General features: G+C 47.2%; 2 protein-coding genes across 8 annotated transcripts in view; one reads left to right on the top strand and one right to left on the bottom strand.

Moving 5' to 3' along the window:
* The window catches only part of NFATC3 (nuclear factor of activated T cells 3), a 155392-nt gene extending 144969 nt beyond the window's left edge, over positions 1 to 10423 (top strand). Inside the window, 1 exon segment of the mRNA XM_074286373.1 lies at positions 7437 to 10423. Coding sequence (XP_074142474.1) covers positions 7437 to 7558 — 122 coding nt within the window. The 3' untranslated portion in view covers positions 7559 to 10423.
* A 1954-nt stretch (positions 10424 to 12377) lies between these two features.
* The window catches only part of ESRP2 (epithelial splicing regulatory protein 2), a 17741-nt gene continuing 13116 nt past the window's right edge, over positions 12378 to 17002 (bottom strand). For 6 of the 7 annotated variants that reach the window (XM_074286376.1, XM_074286377.1, XM_074286380.1 and 3 more), the window contains 12 exons: positions 16776 to 16871; positions 16644 to 16698; positions 16452 to 16562; positions 16231 to 16363; positions 16099 to 16141; positions 15581 to 15882; positions 15283 to 15504; positions 14750 to 14948; positions 14389 to 14578; positions 13956 to 14121; positions 13504 to 13612; positions 12378 to 13185 (listed from right to left, as the gene is read on the bottom strand). In XM_074286376.1, coding sequence (XP_074142477.1) covers positions 13523 to 13612; positions 13956 to 14121; positions 14389 to 14578; positions 14750 to 14948; positions 15283 to 15504; positions 15581 to 15882; positions 16099 to 16141; positions 16231 to 16363; positions 16452 to 16562; positions 16644 to 16698; positions 16776 to 16871 — 1607 coding nt within the window. In that variant the 3' untranslated portion in view covers positions 12378 to 13185; positions 13504 to 13522. The remainder of the gene's footprint in view (positions 13186 to 13503; positions 13613 to 13955; positions 14122 to 14388; positions 14579 to 14749; positions 14949 to 15282; positions 15505 to 15580; positions 15883 to 16098; positions 16142 to 16230; positions 16364 to 16451; positions 16563 to 16643; positions 16699 to 16775; positions 16872 to 17002) is intronic. The other variant, XM_074286381.1, reaches the window with a different exon arrangement.

Raw genomic sequence — 17002 nt, 5'->3', positions numbered from 1 at the left:
AGGGGAGTAGGAGGAAAGGCAATTCAGTAAAATTGACCAATACATCAATCAAGTCTTCTATGTAAGCAGTGCTTCCCACCCATTATCCACTATATCTGCAGAAAAAGGCCAGCTACAGCACAGAAATCCAGCAGTTGGAGCAAGAAGGAAGCCTAGAGAAAAACAGGAGGGTTTTTTGTCTTCAGAATATACTACCATCCTACTGGAAAGAAAGGAGAAATGGATAAGTTCAGAAAATAGATCACAAATCTGATACAAAGGTTATATCATCATGATGGGGATGTTTAATTATCCAGACATCTCCTGGACATCTCTTCCAAAAGCACCATAGCTTATAATTTTCTGATTTGCCTTACTGCTAATGTCATTCTTCAAAAGTAAAGGAATCGATTCTGTTCTGGATTTGATTCTCATTGACAGGGGGGTTATCAAAGAAACAAAAATCTAGAGCTATAAGGGACCTTAGAGGACATGATAGTTCAACTTTCTGATTTTATAGTTGAGGAAACTGAAACCTTAGGGAAGGTCAAGTAATTTCCCCCACTCTTTCCCCATTGTTCTGCAGTGTTGGCAGAAGGGGAACAACCATACTCTCCTGGAGTTCATGATAGAGGAGAACAGAACATAGTTTGATGGATGAAGCCCAGATTTGGGGGAAAGGCATTTTGGAGGATTGAAAGGAAAGATGGGATCTCTAGGGTACATTCTTGGAAACTCTACAGAGCGAAATTCTGAAGAACCAAATGAAAACAATTCCAACAGGGAGAAAAACTAGAGAGTAACCCTGAGGGGGAAGAGGCACAGTGCCTTGTTGTGTACAGGAATGGACTCGTTATTACTATGTTCCATTAGAGAAGCCTAAAGGCCCACGGATGGGGGGAGCTTTCACTGATCTGAGAGTTGTCATGGGAAGGCTTAGCCTTGGTTCCCGAGGAAGAACTGAGATAGAATTTACAGAGAGCTCTCATCAAACAGAATGGTAGAAAGTTCTTCCTGCCAAGCAGAGTTCTAGCTATCTGTCAGATATCTTATAGTGGGCCCATGGCTTTTTGATTTGGATCATCCTCAATGACTATGCCATTTCAGCTCTCTAGTTGTCACTGTGTGAACAAAATGATATAGGCCAAGTGAATGACCACCTTCCCTGCTAACAGAACATCAATTTGGCTGGATTCCAACTCAGAGAGGGACAGTAATGTCTAATGAGGCTGAAAAGCTAAGTTTGGGGCCAGGTTGTATCGAACTTGAAAAACTAAACAGAAGTGTTTGTATTTGGTTCTGGAGGAAATAGGGCATCACTCAAGTTGATTAAGTAGGGGGACTCATGTAGTCAGGTATGCACTTAAGGAAAATTATTTTGGCAAGGGCTGTGTAAGATACAGGGAAGCAGGAAAAGACAGGCAGGGACAGGAACAGCAACAACAAGGCCGCTGCAGTAATCTCGGCCAGATGAGAAGCCAAACTCGGGTGGTAGCTGTGCGGTCAAGAGAAGGGGTGCCCAGAGGCGATGATGGGGAGGCAGAAACATGCTTGTCTTGCTGAGGTGACAGCCGATGTTTTCCTCATTTCAGCTCATTTAGTAAACATTTGTCAGACTGTATTGTTTGATTTAAATAAATATTAAATTGATTTAGCCACAACTCTTTTTTTTTTTCTTTCCTTGTTTGTAATAATAGTTCACATTTACATAATGTTTTTTATACTGTGTCTCATTTGGTCATGAGAAAAAACTGTCATTTAATGCAGTGATTATCCTTGTTTTACACATGAGGATTTGTGCATGGTCGGATGTAGAAAGTGATGGAATTGGATATTATGAGACTAACCCTTCTGAACTTAGTGGATTTTTATAGCTTCATGTTGTTTTATTCCTGACAAGAATATAATCGGATATCTTATGCCTGTTCCTACTTAATCCTTAGTAGATGCAATACTTATTGATCTTGTGGAGATTCTGTCTAATGTTGCAGTGTCCTTTTGCTCTTGGACAGTTTGTGGCCAGAAGAAATGGGGATGGGGATGGGGATGGAGGCAAGTGAAGCTCATTAATTGGGTAAAATGTTGACTCATTTCCCTAAAATGACACTGAAAGGTTTTTGAAACATAAAACATTTTCACAAGTAGCAAAAGCCCTGGGGAAATAAAAATAAATAAATAAATATGTTATTGTTCATTAGTTCAGTTGTGTTTGACTCTCTCTGGACCATAGCATAGGACCCTTCTGTCCTCTGCTATCTCTTAAAAGTCTTTCCAAGCTTCTGTTCTCTGCCATCCCTGTCTCTTTTTGCCTTCAGTCTTTCTCAATTTCAGGGTGCTTTCCAATGAGTCCTGTCTTCTCACTATATATCCAAAATATTTTGGCTTTTTTATTTGTCCTTTCAATGAGTAGTCTGAATTAATTTTTTTCAAGTATTGATTGAATTGACCCTTTTGTTGTCCAAAAGACTCAGAAACTTCTGATTTCTTCAACACTGTAATTCAAAAACATTGATTCTGTGGCACTCAGCTTTCCTTATAGATATATATATATTGCTACTAGAAAAACAGCTTTTGACTCTATTTTCTTTGGGATGACTTTGTTTTTTTTTGTTTGTTTGTTTGTTTGTTTTTTCCCTGAGGCAATTGGGGTTAAATGACTTGACCAGGGTCACCCAACTAGGAAGTGTTAAGTGTCTGAGGTCACATTTGAATTCAGGTCCTCCTGACTTTGGGGCTGGTGCTCTATCCACTGCGTCACCTAGCTTCCCTCCACCCCTACTTCCCCACCATTATGCATGTTCAGAGAAAATCAGATGAATTTCTCAATATGCCAGATGTCATAAAGAATATTACAAGATTTGGCATGGCCACACACTAGAGAATCATGGAAAATATGAACAGAGGATATCGAGTGGATCCTCTGTGAAAGATTTACAGGAGAACATGGCTGAGTCAAAGGAGAAAAACACTGATTAAAAAAAGAAAGCTGAATATGAGGTCTTACAAATATCTTTGAAAGACTTAAGAACCCTGGTTAAATGCAATAATCAATGATCTAGTGTCCAGCATCATGCTGTTAGCTTCCTCAAATTGCAGGATGAGACATGTATTTTTGGACCTAACCAATGTGTGGATTTTTTTTTCTTTTTTTGTTTCTTTTTTCTTCTTTTTTTCCCAAGAAAGGAGGATCAGGATGAACATGGGAAGGAAAATAAATAATTGTTATTTGGGAGTGATTTTTTTTTTTTTAAATAAAATAAGTTCTTCTCAGGAGAAGTATCTCAAATGGGCTCACTGAAATTTATTTATTCCAAGTTATTGTTTTTATAACATGACTGCTAAAGTCATGAATTTATTTAATAATTTCAGTCACTTCCCTTCTCAAACTTCTCTGGCTTTTATTGATAAACTCACATTCTCTCTCCCTCTTCTATACATGGAATACATTCCTGCTCCCTTTTATCACACTCCTAAAATCCTGAGTTTACTCCAAGACCAGGTTCAATCCTATATAAATTCTTTCTTGCTCTCCCCCAAGCACTTGTTCCTTGTTTAGAAGATCTTCCATTTATTTATCTACTCCTAGTTGGAATAATTAGCAACAAATAAACCCACATAAATCATCAACATATCTATATATTACCAGTAAAATAACTGTAGATACTACAAAGTATTTGGGAGTTTACCTGCCAAGACAAACCCAGGAACTATATGAATATAGTTATAAAACACTTTTCACCCAAAGGTCTAAGCAATTGGAAAAATATTAATTGCTCGTGGATAGGCCAAGCTAATAAAATGACAACTGTACCCTAATACTTATTCAGTACCATACCAATCAAACTCCTCTTCCCCCCAAAATTATTTTATAGAGCCAGGAAAACATAAAAAACTAAAGGTATATCAAAGGAATTATTGAAGACAAATGTGAAGGAACAAGTCCTAGCCATACTAGATCTCAAAATGTGTTATAAAGCGGTAATCATCAAAACAATCTGAGACTGGCTAAGAAATAAAGTGATAGATCAATGGAATAAATTGAATAATACAATGTGCCATAATGACCACAGTAATCTAATATGTGATAGGTCTAGAGATCCAGGCTTTTGGAACAAGAACTCTCTGCCAGGACCATCAGAAAATGGCAGAAATTAGGTATGGACAAAATCTTACCAAGATAAAAGTTTAGACATAAAAGGTGATAAGTAAATTAAGAATGTAATTTGCTATGACTGATGGATAGATCTATAAATAAGAGAATAATTTAGGACCAAAAAAAGGAGAGAGAGTGTTACAAGATCACTTGAATAGAGAAATATAAATTAAAACAACTCAAATTGGTTGATATGACAAAAAAGGAAATATCGGAGCTCTTAATTAATGCATTGTTGGTGGAGAAGTGAACTGATCTAGCCATTTATGCCCAAGGGTAAATTTGAAAGAACTTGGCAAGTGGTTAGCAAAGAGAAGGGTAATTGAGGAGTTGAGGATGTCACCCAGGTTGTAGGTCTGATGCCCTCAAAGTCTAGAGCCCCACTCCTTTTAGAGAAAAAGTGGATTTACTTCTGGACATGGTGAGTTTGAGATTTTTGTGTCTAACCAATTCTAGATTTCCACTGGGCAATAGGAGACAAAGAGCGAAGAAGTTAATTCTGAATAAGTAAATTTGGAAAATCATCCACAGTGAGGTGATACTTGAATCCATAGGAACTGATAGGATCCCCAAGTGAAGTGGTAGAGAGGGGGAAGAGAAAGAACCCCAGAAAGTGCCCTGCAATACCTGCAGGAAGAAGACAGTCAACAGTGTCAAGGACTGAGGAGATAATGAGGAGGATAAAGTTTTAAAAAAGGTCCCTTAGAAGTGGCAACGAAGAGACTGCTGGTGATTTCAAAGAGAAGCCTGTTTGTGGAATGGTGAGGCTGGCTGCCAGGCTGTTATGCAGGGTAGGTGATCTTCCTAAGGAGTGAGGGCTACCAGAAGCAGAAGAGATTTGGGATGGCAATGGGGAGAGGAGGAGGTATATATGATGAGGGGAAAGAGATGGGACAGAGCCCGGGGAGAGGGTAAAGACAAGTGAGAGGGAGATGACAGGAGAGGAAACCATTCCTGGAATGAGATCCATGATGTGTGTAGGATTTATAAATGACAGACTAAGGTAAAGCAAGGAATTAAGTAAGATATGTATGTTATCTAAAATGATTAGCTGTGAAACTTTAAGGTGCCATTCTGAAAAAATTGGTGGTTTTCTTCCGGCTTTTCAGTTGTGTCAGACTCTTTATAACCCTATTTGAAGTTTTCTGGACAAAGAAGGGTTCCCATTTCCTTATCCAGCTCATTTTACAGATGAGGAAACTAAGGCAGACAAGATTTGCCCGTGGTCACACTGCTAGGAAGTGTCTGAAGCTGGATTTGAACTTGAAGGGGGGAGTCTTTCTGCCTCTAGGCCCTGTACTCTGACACCAAAGAATAGCGTAGAAGATACAAATTCCATATTTGGCTAGGGGGACTATTCTTCAGGGCCTCCCCTGGAGACTTTGAATACCATTATGTATTTTGAGGATTAATAGTTTGCCTTCAGTTTGGCTGGATTCTTATATAACAAAGGATACCTGTGAATCCTTTTAACCAATAATACTGAAGCAAATCAGAGCTTGTGCGCTTACATTGATATATGTCCAGCATCCCCAAATCCGAAATTTTAATCCTGTGATATACTTAAATCCCACTGAAGAATGTAGTAAGCTCTTCAAAATAATGTTTCTATATAAAGGATTACTTCCCCACAAATGATTTACAAATGCTGTCCCTATATCAAAAAATGGCAGAAAGAACAGTAGAATGACAATTGACCACCAGCCATCCTGCCACTAACTGCATTTATATGGCCTAATGATCTCTGAGGCTTGCATTTATAGAGTTTAAGGTCTTGTTCAGTTCTGACATTCTAGCATTCCATGTCAGTACTCAAAACGTCTTAGAAATCTGCAAACTAATTGGGGTTTGGCTTAATGTTTTCATGAGTGACTTAAGAAGAGGGTAGAGAAAATGTTAATAAAGGAGATTAAATTTAAAAGCATGTTCTGCATCTTTGGGTTGCCTGTTGTTAAAAATGGACCAGGATATCCTTACAAGGTTCGTATTACACTGAAGGATTACTTAATTACAAAGGGTGACCAGTTCTGAAAAAGCAGCTGTTCCTAGGAACACTCTGAAATCTCCATTCCCCTAGTGTTGCTATTCCTACCTAGTAAGGATTAAAATTCCAGCTCTGCTACATACATGGATAGGGGATTGCTCTTAGGTTGTGCTGGGAGCTGCAGGAAGCCAGACTAGATACCCTCAGGCACTAGCCCTGAGTTATCCTGGATAAAGCAGGAAAAAATAAATCCTGGATAAAGCAGAAAGAGGAAAGCAGACACTGGTTCAGCCTAGTAGAGGATAAACTAGGTTCCTAGGGCTTAAACCAAGGCAGAGCTACTGCAGGCTCAGACGGCCTCTGGTATCTGTCCTGTCAACATTGAAGATTGAACAATCACCTTAGGCAGTTGTCTTTATATAAAATACACTGGACCATTCATTCAGCAACACGTGTTGTTTTTCTCTGGCATCTAGAGAGATGGTGGGGAAAAAAGACCTTGCCCCGAATGTCACAAGGCACAAATAGTGGAAAACGGGAGCACTATGATTTCTTTCCCAGTTCCCATACTGTTCCCATTTAGTGATAGTGAAATAGTTTTAATTCCCTTAACCCGATGTTTTATCTCCAGAGTGCTTTTTCTTTTTCCATTACTTTACTTATTGTCCTTTTCAATGTACCTTTATCTGAAAGTTTCCTTTATCATACAAATTTCCTTAAATAGCCTGAAAATCTTAGATCCAAAACTGTTGGGTTTTGTTTGCTGTTTTGGGGAGATGCTAGGTAATGTCCATGATCAATCTCAAAGAGCTGATGTGTTGTTGGAAGTCTCTTAGTGGATTGCAGAAGAAGATGAAACTTTACTCTGAGAGTAGTGAAAGCTGAGCAATTTTCATTGGGAATCATGACCTACAGGTTTTCTGTGCAGTGCACTTAGGATCTTGAGCAACGCTCCTCTTTGGGCCCTAGTTTGCCTTTCCCTTTTTGTGAGGGATGGACTAGATTCCTTTGTATTGTGTAATCTTTCTGATCAGTATCTTTTCCACATAAGAGGTAACAGGAAAATTGAGATATCTTTTGGAGCAAGCACCTTGTATACTTTATTTGAAAGTTGTTTTCCCTTTTTTCTTATGTCATCCAATTTAGAAATTTGAACATGGGCTTTTTATTACATGGCTTTATAGGTATGTGAGTTGATTTTTTGAGAAATCTACACCCAGACTAACGGCAAAAATTATTTCAAAGTTGCATGTCATAATTGGCATATATTCAATTAAGGACTATGAAAATGAGATAACCTTTTTTTCTTCTTTTTTTCAGTGAATGAGATCATAGGAAGAGATATGTCCCAGATATCAGTTTCACGAGGAGCATCAGTGACAATTCAGCCTTGTCATGAGGTCCCAGATTCACTGGATTCAAGAAAATCAGATGGAGTCTAGAAATGGTGACCCTTGCAACTAGATGTTCATTAACACCAGTGCACTTCCCTGAATAACTCTTCATCCACCACTTCTTCTTGACCTATTGTGCTTCCAATTCTGTGGCCTTCATGAACTGGAACTGTGTTCTTTGCATTGCCCCTTTTGCGGGTGCCATTTTTTGACATAGGGACAGCATTTCTAAATCTTGGACAGTGTACAAATGAACTTTGTAAAAAACAAGCAACATAGGATATTTGTGCTATTTAAAAGTGAGCTTTGCTTTTTCTGCATTTAAAGAGAATACTTTTATATCAGGGGTGCTTTAAAAGTGTGAAGGTGTGCTCTGATAATCCCAGGCTGCCCTGAATTTGAGGAAAAAATCTAATCCACCTTCTATATGCAGCTTTTTTTAGCCAAGCTTCATAGAATAGTTAGGAATGGTTCCTACTGCTTCTTGTTATTAGAAAGGCCTTCCAGCTTTCATGTTTTAAAAAGAGAACTTTAATAATAAAACCTTCCAGGGGCAGAGAGACCCAGCAGCCGAAGCCTCTGCACAAAAATGACGTCTTGGGGATGTTGTAGATCGATAGGAAGTAAAGCAAAATGTAGCCCTGCACTTCTTTATAAATGTTGTTTGAAGAATTGAGAAGAGACCATTCCACCATTGCAAATGTTGGGATAGAAATGACATTCCAAAATGCAAATTTTATGTAACTTTATAGGTAATCTTCTCATACAGTTTCCATACTCAGATTGTTTTCCTTACTCAGAGTCTGAGAAAACTTATGTTAACAGTCCTGTATAAAAGTTGGGATTCTAACTGAAATTTCTCCTTTTCACAGCTTTTTCTTAGAGAAAATAGGAAAACATTTGCAGAAGCTTTATTCTTGCTAAAATTCTTCTTTACAGTCCTTTCCAGAGACTCTAGCTTTCTCTAAGCTAGGCTACATAGAAACTCTGATGTCTGGTTTTAGGAGTTTTCTGCTATTGATTACAGGCTTCTCCCTTGTAAGAATACATCTAGAGGCTGTCGAGATGAGTGTACCTTTGAAAAGTTATATTGGTAAGAGCCTAGAAAACATGAGGCTATTGAATTAAGAACTATTTTTAATAAAATAGGTTTTAACTTATTGCCTCCTAGAAGAATTTAAGGTAAATCTCTATTGAGCTGGTATTATAGGCCAGGGCTTGCCACACGTTTGAAAATGGGTTCTTTTACTTCTATATTCTGAACTAATTCCAACATTACTTCCATCTATGTTAATGGCTTTTTTTTTTTTTTTTTTTTTTAAGTCTAAGGGGCTTTTTCTTTGGGGTGGTGAGTATAGTTCTTTGTAAACTTCATCCTTGATAGAATAAACCATGATTTTTTCCAGGTGGCACATTGTAAAGCTAGTTTTAGCTAAGTCTAGAACATTGGGATTCAGTTGTTCCTGAGGAATTTAATTGCCATGGAATGTAGGGTGTTATTTTCCACTGTTCTAATCTGGTGCCGAGTGCACTTGAGATGTAGACACAATATTCCTGGGATTGAATCTTACGTGTCCTCAGGTATTCCCTCAATTCTCTTCAGGATAAAGAAGTTTGTTTTTTAAATAGCATTTGCCAGTGGTATTCTTTAGAATGGGCTTGCTCTTCAAGGAGGGGAAAATACTGCCACTTGTGAATTGTCATCACAGTTGATCCACTATCATCATTATGGGAACTTTTTAAAGTCTTTTTTGTAATTTCAAGAGTGGGTTTGCTTTTTTGATGAGTACTGTTCATCTTTTCACGGGAAAGTCACTTAGAGGGACATCCCACTTGCTCTGCCTGAGCTGTCCCTACATAGCATGATCATATTTTTTGTTTTCCTGAAGCTATCCTCACCTACTGTCGGCAAGTTTTATAACTGTGAATAATGTCTTGGAGGACCTGTAGTGGGGATTTGCACTAGTAAGGAGTTTGATGCTCTCGGTGTAGAGTATCTAGAGCTCCCAAACCCAGAAAGTTGCTGGGGACCTTCTCAGTTAGAATCACTGTAGTAATCCTTAGTGGGGCTCTGCAGTAGATCAGTGTGAAAGCCTGTACAATCCCAAGTTGCTATGCACTAAACTAAATTTCCTGATGCCTTTAAATACCTTGATGCCTGTAGACCTAGAAATGCTTTCCTCATAAAAATACAGCTTTGGATATGTAAACAGTTTTGTATCTGCCTTTTAAAAGCTTCAGTATAAAGGGTCTTAATATGTTTCCGGCTTGTATCCTAAAGACTGTTAAAAACAAACAAAAAACTATGTGCAATGTAATGGTCTAAAAAAAGCACACAACCCTCCATTGTTGGGCTATGCAAATGTGCAAATGGAAGTCTTCACAGAACCCACAGGAGGGGAGGTGGCAAAGCTTGGGCGAGTCTGGGAGATGGGATACATTAGTCACGGGGGTGGGAGGGAGAGGGAACAGAACAAAATTAGGAAGCCCATGGGATTTCTGTGCATTTGACAAGTGGGGCTGCGAGCAATCTTCTGAAAAACAAATCCCCGAAGTGTCCATTAGCTTTCTCCTGGTAACCTTCTGACCAGGTCAGTGGAACTCCTTGGCAAACCAAAGAGAAAAAGGGACTAAGGGCTGAGCCCGACCTGTGCTTTGAAACTATTTTTGATATTCAGAATGGACGTCATTCCTTGAGGCTTAGAGATGGGTCCGCAAACTGTTTTATATTTAAAGATTCATAAAACTGTGCTAGATTATGTTTACAGAGCTACGTATTGTAATTTCATGTACATTTTGTATTTCAAACATTTTGTAAGTTTTATGATTGCAGTGCTACTTGCATAAAATAAAGGGAAGAACTAGTATTTGAGGCTTTTCAATCATAATGCTGAAATAAATTATGAAAGATCAGATGTGTCCTCCCTCATTTAATCAACAATGTAAAGCCACAGGCAAGATTATTTCTGCTCTGGGGCTTTTCCCCACAGCCTCTCCCCATCAGGAAGATAGCCAGTAATCCAAAAACAAAACAAAGGAAGCAAAAAGGCCATAATCTCTTCAGGACTCCTAGTTCCAGTGTGACCGACCACCTTTGTGCCGCACAGTGTGTCGCACCACCAGAACCTGAATGCCAGACATTTACACTTGACAGACTTGCCTCATGTCCCGATGCTGTTCCAGATTCTAGACCCAACTTTGTAATTTGGGTCAGAGTCCAGATTATAATGCCAAACACCATTTCCTAGACTGCCTCCTCCTCTCTGGCTCTGTCTTGTAGTACCCTCTTCTACCCACCTATCTTTTTTAAAACTACCAAATAAAATGTTTTCATCAAATCTGAAACATACTTTTTTGTAGTGAAGTGGTTTAACATTTCCTTTTCAGCTTAAGACGAGGACACTGAGGCAGACAGTTACAAGGCTTGCCCCATCATGTAGCAAATGGGGAGGTCAAGATCCCAGGCCTGGAGTTTTATCCAGTGTCGCCAGTTGTCCTTAGAACAGATAGTGTCTTATTATGTGTCAATTTTGGTTAGGTTTTTATTAGCACTTGCAACCCATTACATTTGATTTCTAGAAATCTCACATGACTTACTATCTCACTGATGGCTTCATTTCAGAAAAACATCTAGATGTAGCCAACAGATTGAGCCCTCTATCAAAAATAACACTTTGTCAAGTCCTCATGAAATTAATCATAAACATGATCAAGGGAACATCCTCACTCTGATAAGGAGACAATGTTCCAACGTTCCCCTGCTTGTCCAATCCCAGCTCTCCAATTGCTTATTGACCAGCATCACAACTTTGAAGTGGAAGTCGCCTTTAGTTTTTTCCTTGGCTTGAGGATTCACATACTTTATCCTCACTTTCCCCTCTTCTCATGATGAACCCTCTCCTCCACAACCATAATCCCAATACTACTTTTTATGCTGAGGCTGTTAGAATCTATTTACAGTATGTATATAAAAAGAAAATTCCCATCAGCATCCCTTCTCTGTCTCTCTCCAATCCCTCCCGTCTTCAAAGTCATCTCTCTGTGAAATTATGGAAACTATTCCGGCTTCTCTGAATTCTTCCTATTCTAATGTAAAGAAATGACAAAGATGAAGAATTCAGAAATACAAAACCAAACAACTCACAAAAGTACAATCGTGGAAACCGCCGAAAGGCAACAGTTACATAAATGAAATGATTGAGACAAATCATCATGCCAGGTCACGCTTTCTGAAACCTCATCTACCTGCCTAACAGGGCAAGGTTCAGGTCACATTTAAGTATACAATGAAAGGTTTTTGGCTCAGGTTTGTGATTTCACGAACGCTCCTTCGGGTAGAATTTATCCAGTGTGGATGAACGCAGCACACCTCCCTATATTTGGGCCAAGAAGTACTTCTGCTGAGGTGAGCTCATAGAAAAACAACTTTAAGTGAACATTTCAGTCTTCCTGTCTAATCCCCACCTTTTCTGACTAAATTGAGGCTGCCCAAACCTGACAGCTAGGCCTGAGAGAAATGGGACCAGATAGCACACAACCACCACTGCCTTCCCTATTCCACAAGGGGGCAACCTTTCCCGTTCTAAGCATCCTTCCTCTCCCAGAAGTCTATGCGACTTCCCCCAGAGGTTGGAGCCTTCCACCCCAACTCCGGGAGGGAGGCCAGAATGATGGTTCAGTAGCTCCCATCCATCCCTCTGTGAGCCACGAGTGCCCCCTGCTGGGGGCTCCCAGGCCCTCCCCCAGGCCGACAACAGCAGCAGCAGGGAGGACAGAGGCCCGGTGGGTGGGCTAGCCGTTCCTGGGAGGGGAGGGGAGAGGGGCTCCAAATCCCCTCCCCACAAATCACAAGAGAAGCAGGCTGGGCGAGTGTTTGCATCTTTTATTCAGAGGCCCCTCCCTTAGGCCAAACTAAGGCTGCCATCAGGAGGCAGGATCAGAAGGGCTCTTCCCAGCCCTGCAGGCCCCAAACTCACAAGCAGGGGAGGAGAGGAGCCAGGCCTGGGGACTCCCTTTTCTTCCAGGGGAAGGGCCAGGTCCCCAGTCTCCTCGGAAACAGCGGGGACGCCCGCCCTCTCCACCCTCCGGACTGCACAGTCCCGACCAAAGCAGTCCCACACATAGGCACAACGTACGTACAAGTACAGGCTTGTGTAAACAGGGACTCCCTTCTGCATTGGCTTAAATTAAAAAAAAAATTATAACTTAACAGGGCTACAGCCTGGCAGTGCCGAGGTGGGGAGGCTGCCCCCCAACCTTCGGAACTGGAGGCCAGGCTTCCGGGTGGGCGGCGGCGGGCCCAAAAGCCACCCGTAACTACGGAGGGGGAGCGAGGGACCATTAGGTCATCCACTTCTGCAGAACTCAAAGGCTGGGGGAGCAGAGAGCAGGAGGCAAGGGTCACACGGGGGAGGGGCTGTGGGGGGAAGGAAGGAATGATCCCTCCGCCCTTCTCCCCTTCAAGGCACGTGGGTGTCAGAGACAAGGGTCTGGGCCCTCTGCCCTGGCGCATCAGGTCATACCAGGGAGAGCTGGACATGCTGACCACCCAGAGTCCGGCCATGTTCCTCAGCCACAGCCCGCCGTGCAGCATCCAGGCTGGGGAAGGTGACGAGGGCATCGCCCCGAGGCCGGCCGCTGAAGCTGTGGAGGACCAGGACAGAGTCTGCTGGGAGCTGTGGGGGACAGGGGGAGCGGGCTGAGTCCTCGGGAAGGACCGGCCAGGAGCGGTACAAGGCCCGGGGAGGCCGGCCCTGGGAGCCTCCATCACCAGCCACCACAGCCCAGCAGAGCACAATTGGCGGGAGGAGAGCAGAGCGGAAAGTCTGGTTCACAGGAGAGAGGCTGCGCCCACCCGTCACGCCCGCAGGCCCCCAATCACAGCGCACCCCCAGGCCCTCGGGTTAGCTGATTGGCGAGAAGAACCAGTAAATTAGTGGAGCCGTCAGAGCCCAGGAGCCAGGCAGGAGGCGAGGAGCCCCGCAGCCTCTTACCTTCTCGGGTCCCTCACAGCTACAAGCACACCCACTCTTTGGGGGCTTGTAGAACAGGGCGGGGGGGGTCACCAACTGGGACCAGATTGGCGTAGTCATCGGGGGCAAGCTACGGAGGGTGACACAGGGTCAGGGGGAGGCTGAGACGCGGGGGAGGGGGCAGGTTCTGGGGGCGGCTCGGAGCTGGGAGCAAGGAGAACCTGGACGCAGGCTCGGGAGCATCCCTGGAGGACGGGTCAGGCTTGCCTTCCTCACCTGCCCCGGCGCCCTCAGAGGGCTCTCTGTGGGCCTTAAGGCCCAGGAACAAGTCTCTTCCCCAGCTGAGCTCCAGCCCCACCATCAAACGGGAATCCCTCACCCGGGGGCCCGGCCCCTCTCAGGGGCCTCCTGGCAGCGCCCGGGCCGGGAGCACAAGGCCTCGCCCGGGGGGGTCTGGGGCCCGGGACTCTCACCTGATAGCCCTGGAAGAAGCTGAGAATGTCCTTCACACCGGCCGTGTACGGGAGTCCCTGCATCCTCACCAGGGCCCCGGGCTGCTGCAGCACGGAGGCGGGGGCCGGGGCCACGGCGGCCGAGGGAGCCGTGAGGTAGCCCACAGTAGTGGGGGAGACCGGGGGGCTGGGGGGAGACGAGGAGGACACAGGTGGGCACCGGCGGCCCAGCTCCCGGCCTCCCTGAGCCCACTCCCGGAGGCTTGGAGCCTGGGGCAAAGGAAGGAGGACTGGCCGCAGAGACCAGCCGGGCAAGGCACAGGCGCTGGCGCAGGGGGAACAGGATGAGGAGAAAAGGGGTGAGGAGAAAAGGGGCAAAAGGAAGGCCCAGGGCGGGGAGGGGGTGCCCGGGAAACGGGCCCAGCGCCACATGCCCTGGGCAGGCTGTTCCTACCTGGGGTAATAGGTCGTGTAGTTCATGTAGAGCTGAGTGGCTGGCGGGGGGTAGTAGGTGACGGGGGTGGGGGCCGAGGGAGCCCGAGCCGCAGGGAGAAGGGCCGACGGGGGATAGAGGGCGGCCGTGGCCTCCGTGGGGATCACGGCTGTGGCCGTCTGGAAGGCGGCGTACGTGGGAGGGGAGAGGCCTGGAAACAAATGGCGCGGGTCGGCTCCCCGATAAGGGGGCTTAAGAGAAGTGACCAAGAGCTTGGGTCTGCCCCCGCCCCCACCCCACTGGTCGGGAGGGAGAGAAGGCCCCCCACCCCCCAGGGTCCCCCCTCGAGGCCCAGGACGGCGGGCCGAAAGCCTTCACTCACAGGGCAGCTTGCAGGGCGGGGGGGACATGCCGCTGCGGCTCAGGGTACCCCCCATCAACACCAGGCTCATCTCCTCCCCGGAGCAGGGGAAGACCTCCACGTAGCGTTCTTTCATCATCTTCTTGTGGCACCTCTGGGCGGCCACAAGAGCTCGGTCCGCAGATTTCATCTGGATAAAGGCGTCCCCGGACGGCCGGCCCTGCGGGGGCCAGTGCTTCCTGAGACCCCTTCCGCAGGGGCCCCCGCTCTCAGCAGCCCTCCCCTCCCACCCCCACCGCAGCCGGCCCTGCGGGGGCCAGTGCTTCCTGAGACCCCTTCTGAGGGGCCCCCGCTCTCAGCAGCCCTCCCCTCCCACCCCCACCGTGGCCGGCCCTGCGGGGGCTAGGGCTTCCTGAGACCCCTTCCGCAGGGGCCCCCGCTCTCAGCAGCCCTCCCCTCCCACCCCCACCATGGCCGGCCCTGCGGGGGCTAGGGCTTCCTGAGACCCCTTCTGAGGGGCCACTGCCCCCCCCCCCTCGCACCCGCCGGCTCACCTGCTGGTTCAGCACCATGTGCACCCCGTGGGGCCGGATGTCCCCGGCCGCCTCCCCCAGGAAGCCGAGGATGTCGTCGATGCTGGCGGTGTAGGGCAGGCCCCGCAGCCGGACGCAGTCACGCACGCCGGCCCCCGCCAAGGGGAAGGGGGCGGGCAGCACCGGAATCAGGGGGGCCGGAAGCGTGGGGATCAGCGGGCTCGACGTGTAGCGGTTCAGGACCTGGGGAGACGCGGGGCAGAGAGCGTCAGAGGCCGGCCCCCCGGTCCTCCCGCGAGGGCCCCGACCGCGATCGTACCTGCTGAACCTCGGCCGCCGTGCTTCGGAACAGCTCGATGTAGCGCTTGCCCAGGATGCCCTTGTGTTTGCGCAGGGCGCTCTGGGCCAGCTCCTCGCAGGCGAAGAGCGCGAAGGCGTCCCCCGTGGGCCGGCCGTCCGGGTAGCGGACGAAGAGCAGGCCCTCGTGCCCGCCGGTCACCGGGCACTCGGGCCCCAGGAAGGCCAGCACGTCGGCCGGTGTGGCCGTGAAGGGCAGCCCCCGCATGCGGATGATCACCTGGTCCTCCCGAGACAGGAACTGAGCCACCTCGTGGGACGTGCCTGGGGACGAGGAGCAGCGTGCCAGGGGGGAGAAGCGGGGCGGCCGGAGAGCTGGTGTCCGGCCCCAACCCCCTACGCACTGACTGGCTGCTCCCTGACAGCTTCCTCAACTGCAAGGGGGTCCTCCCCGGCCTGTCAGAGCCTGCACCGGGCTCAGAGGGGCCTGGAGCCCAGCGCTGCCCCTCCCCTTTTTATACCCCCGCAGAGGCCACTCACCCCCAGCGATCTTGAGGAACTCTTCCCCTGAAGCTTTGTACACCTGCCAAGAGGGATGCACACACGCTCCTTAGTCTGGCGCGAGGAGAGGCGGCCCCCTCCCCCCCAGCCCCCACCCACCCCCACACACACCTCGATGTAGCGGGCACCCATGTGGTGCTTGTGCCGCTCCAAGGCCAGGTCCCTCTGCTCCGAGTCCACGAAGCGGACGAGCGCTTCCCCGTTCCTCCGGCCCTGGGCATTCAGGCACAGCGCCACTCCCCCCCTAGGAGCCAGGGGAGAGGGGAGGGTCAGGCCCAGCTCCTGAGGCCGCCCCTCCCCCGTGGCAGCTGCCCCCTCCCATCCCCCCTCACTTGGCAATGTTGAGCCCCTTGAAGAATCGGGCGATGTCCTGGTCCGACGACTGCCAAGGGAGGCCTCTCGCCCGGACCACGGTCTCGTTGTCCACCACCTCGGCCTTGCTGCTGCAGGGGGCACGGTGGAGGCGTCAGGGGCCCTCCTCGGGACCACCCGGCCCCCAGCCCCCCCTGCCCCCGACATCTTACCAGGGTCCAGAATCGTACTTGCACTTGACGATTTCTGGTTCCGTGAAACTGTGATCTGAGAGAGAGAAGTGGGTGAGCAGTGGGGGAGGGGAGGGCAGACACAGGGGGGGCGGGGCGGGGGACGGCACTCACTCTGTTCCGAGAGGAGATGGCAAATGATGGTCACCATGGTTTTCACCTCCCAGACACCAAAGTCATCCTCAGCAGCATCTGTTTCTAGCCCCAAGTCTGGGAAGTTGGAGATGGGTGAAGGAAAAGCCCTTGTCGAGGTGGAAGTGATGGCCCCCAGGCCCTGAAGTGCCACGGACACCCTCAGACACCACAGGACGAGTGAGCCCAGTCCCCTTCCACGGGCCCCT

This window comes from Sminthopsis crassicaudata, chromosome 2 (genome assembly GCF_048593235.1).
Source record: "Sminthopsis crassicaudata isolate SCR6 chromosome 2, ASM4859323v1, whole genome shotgun sequence".
Lineage (NCBI taxonomy): Eukaryota > Metazoa > Chordata > Mammalia > Dasyuromorphia > Dasyuridae > Sminthopsis > Sminthopsis crassicaudata.
Note: the sequence above shows the minus strand (reverse complement) of the source record. Positions and strands in the feature narration are given on the sequence as shown.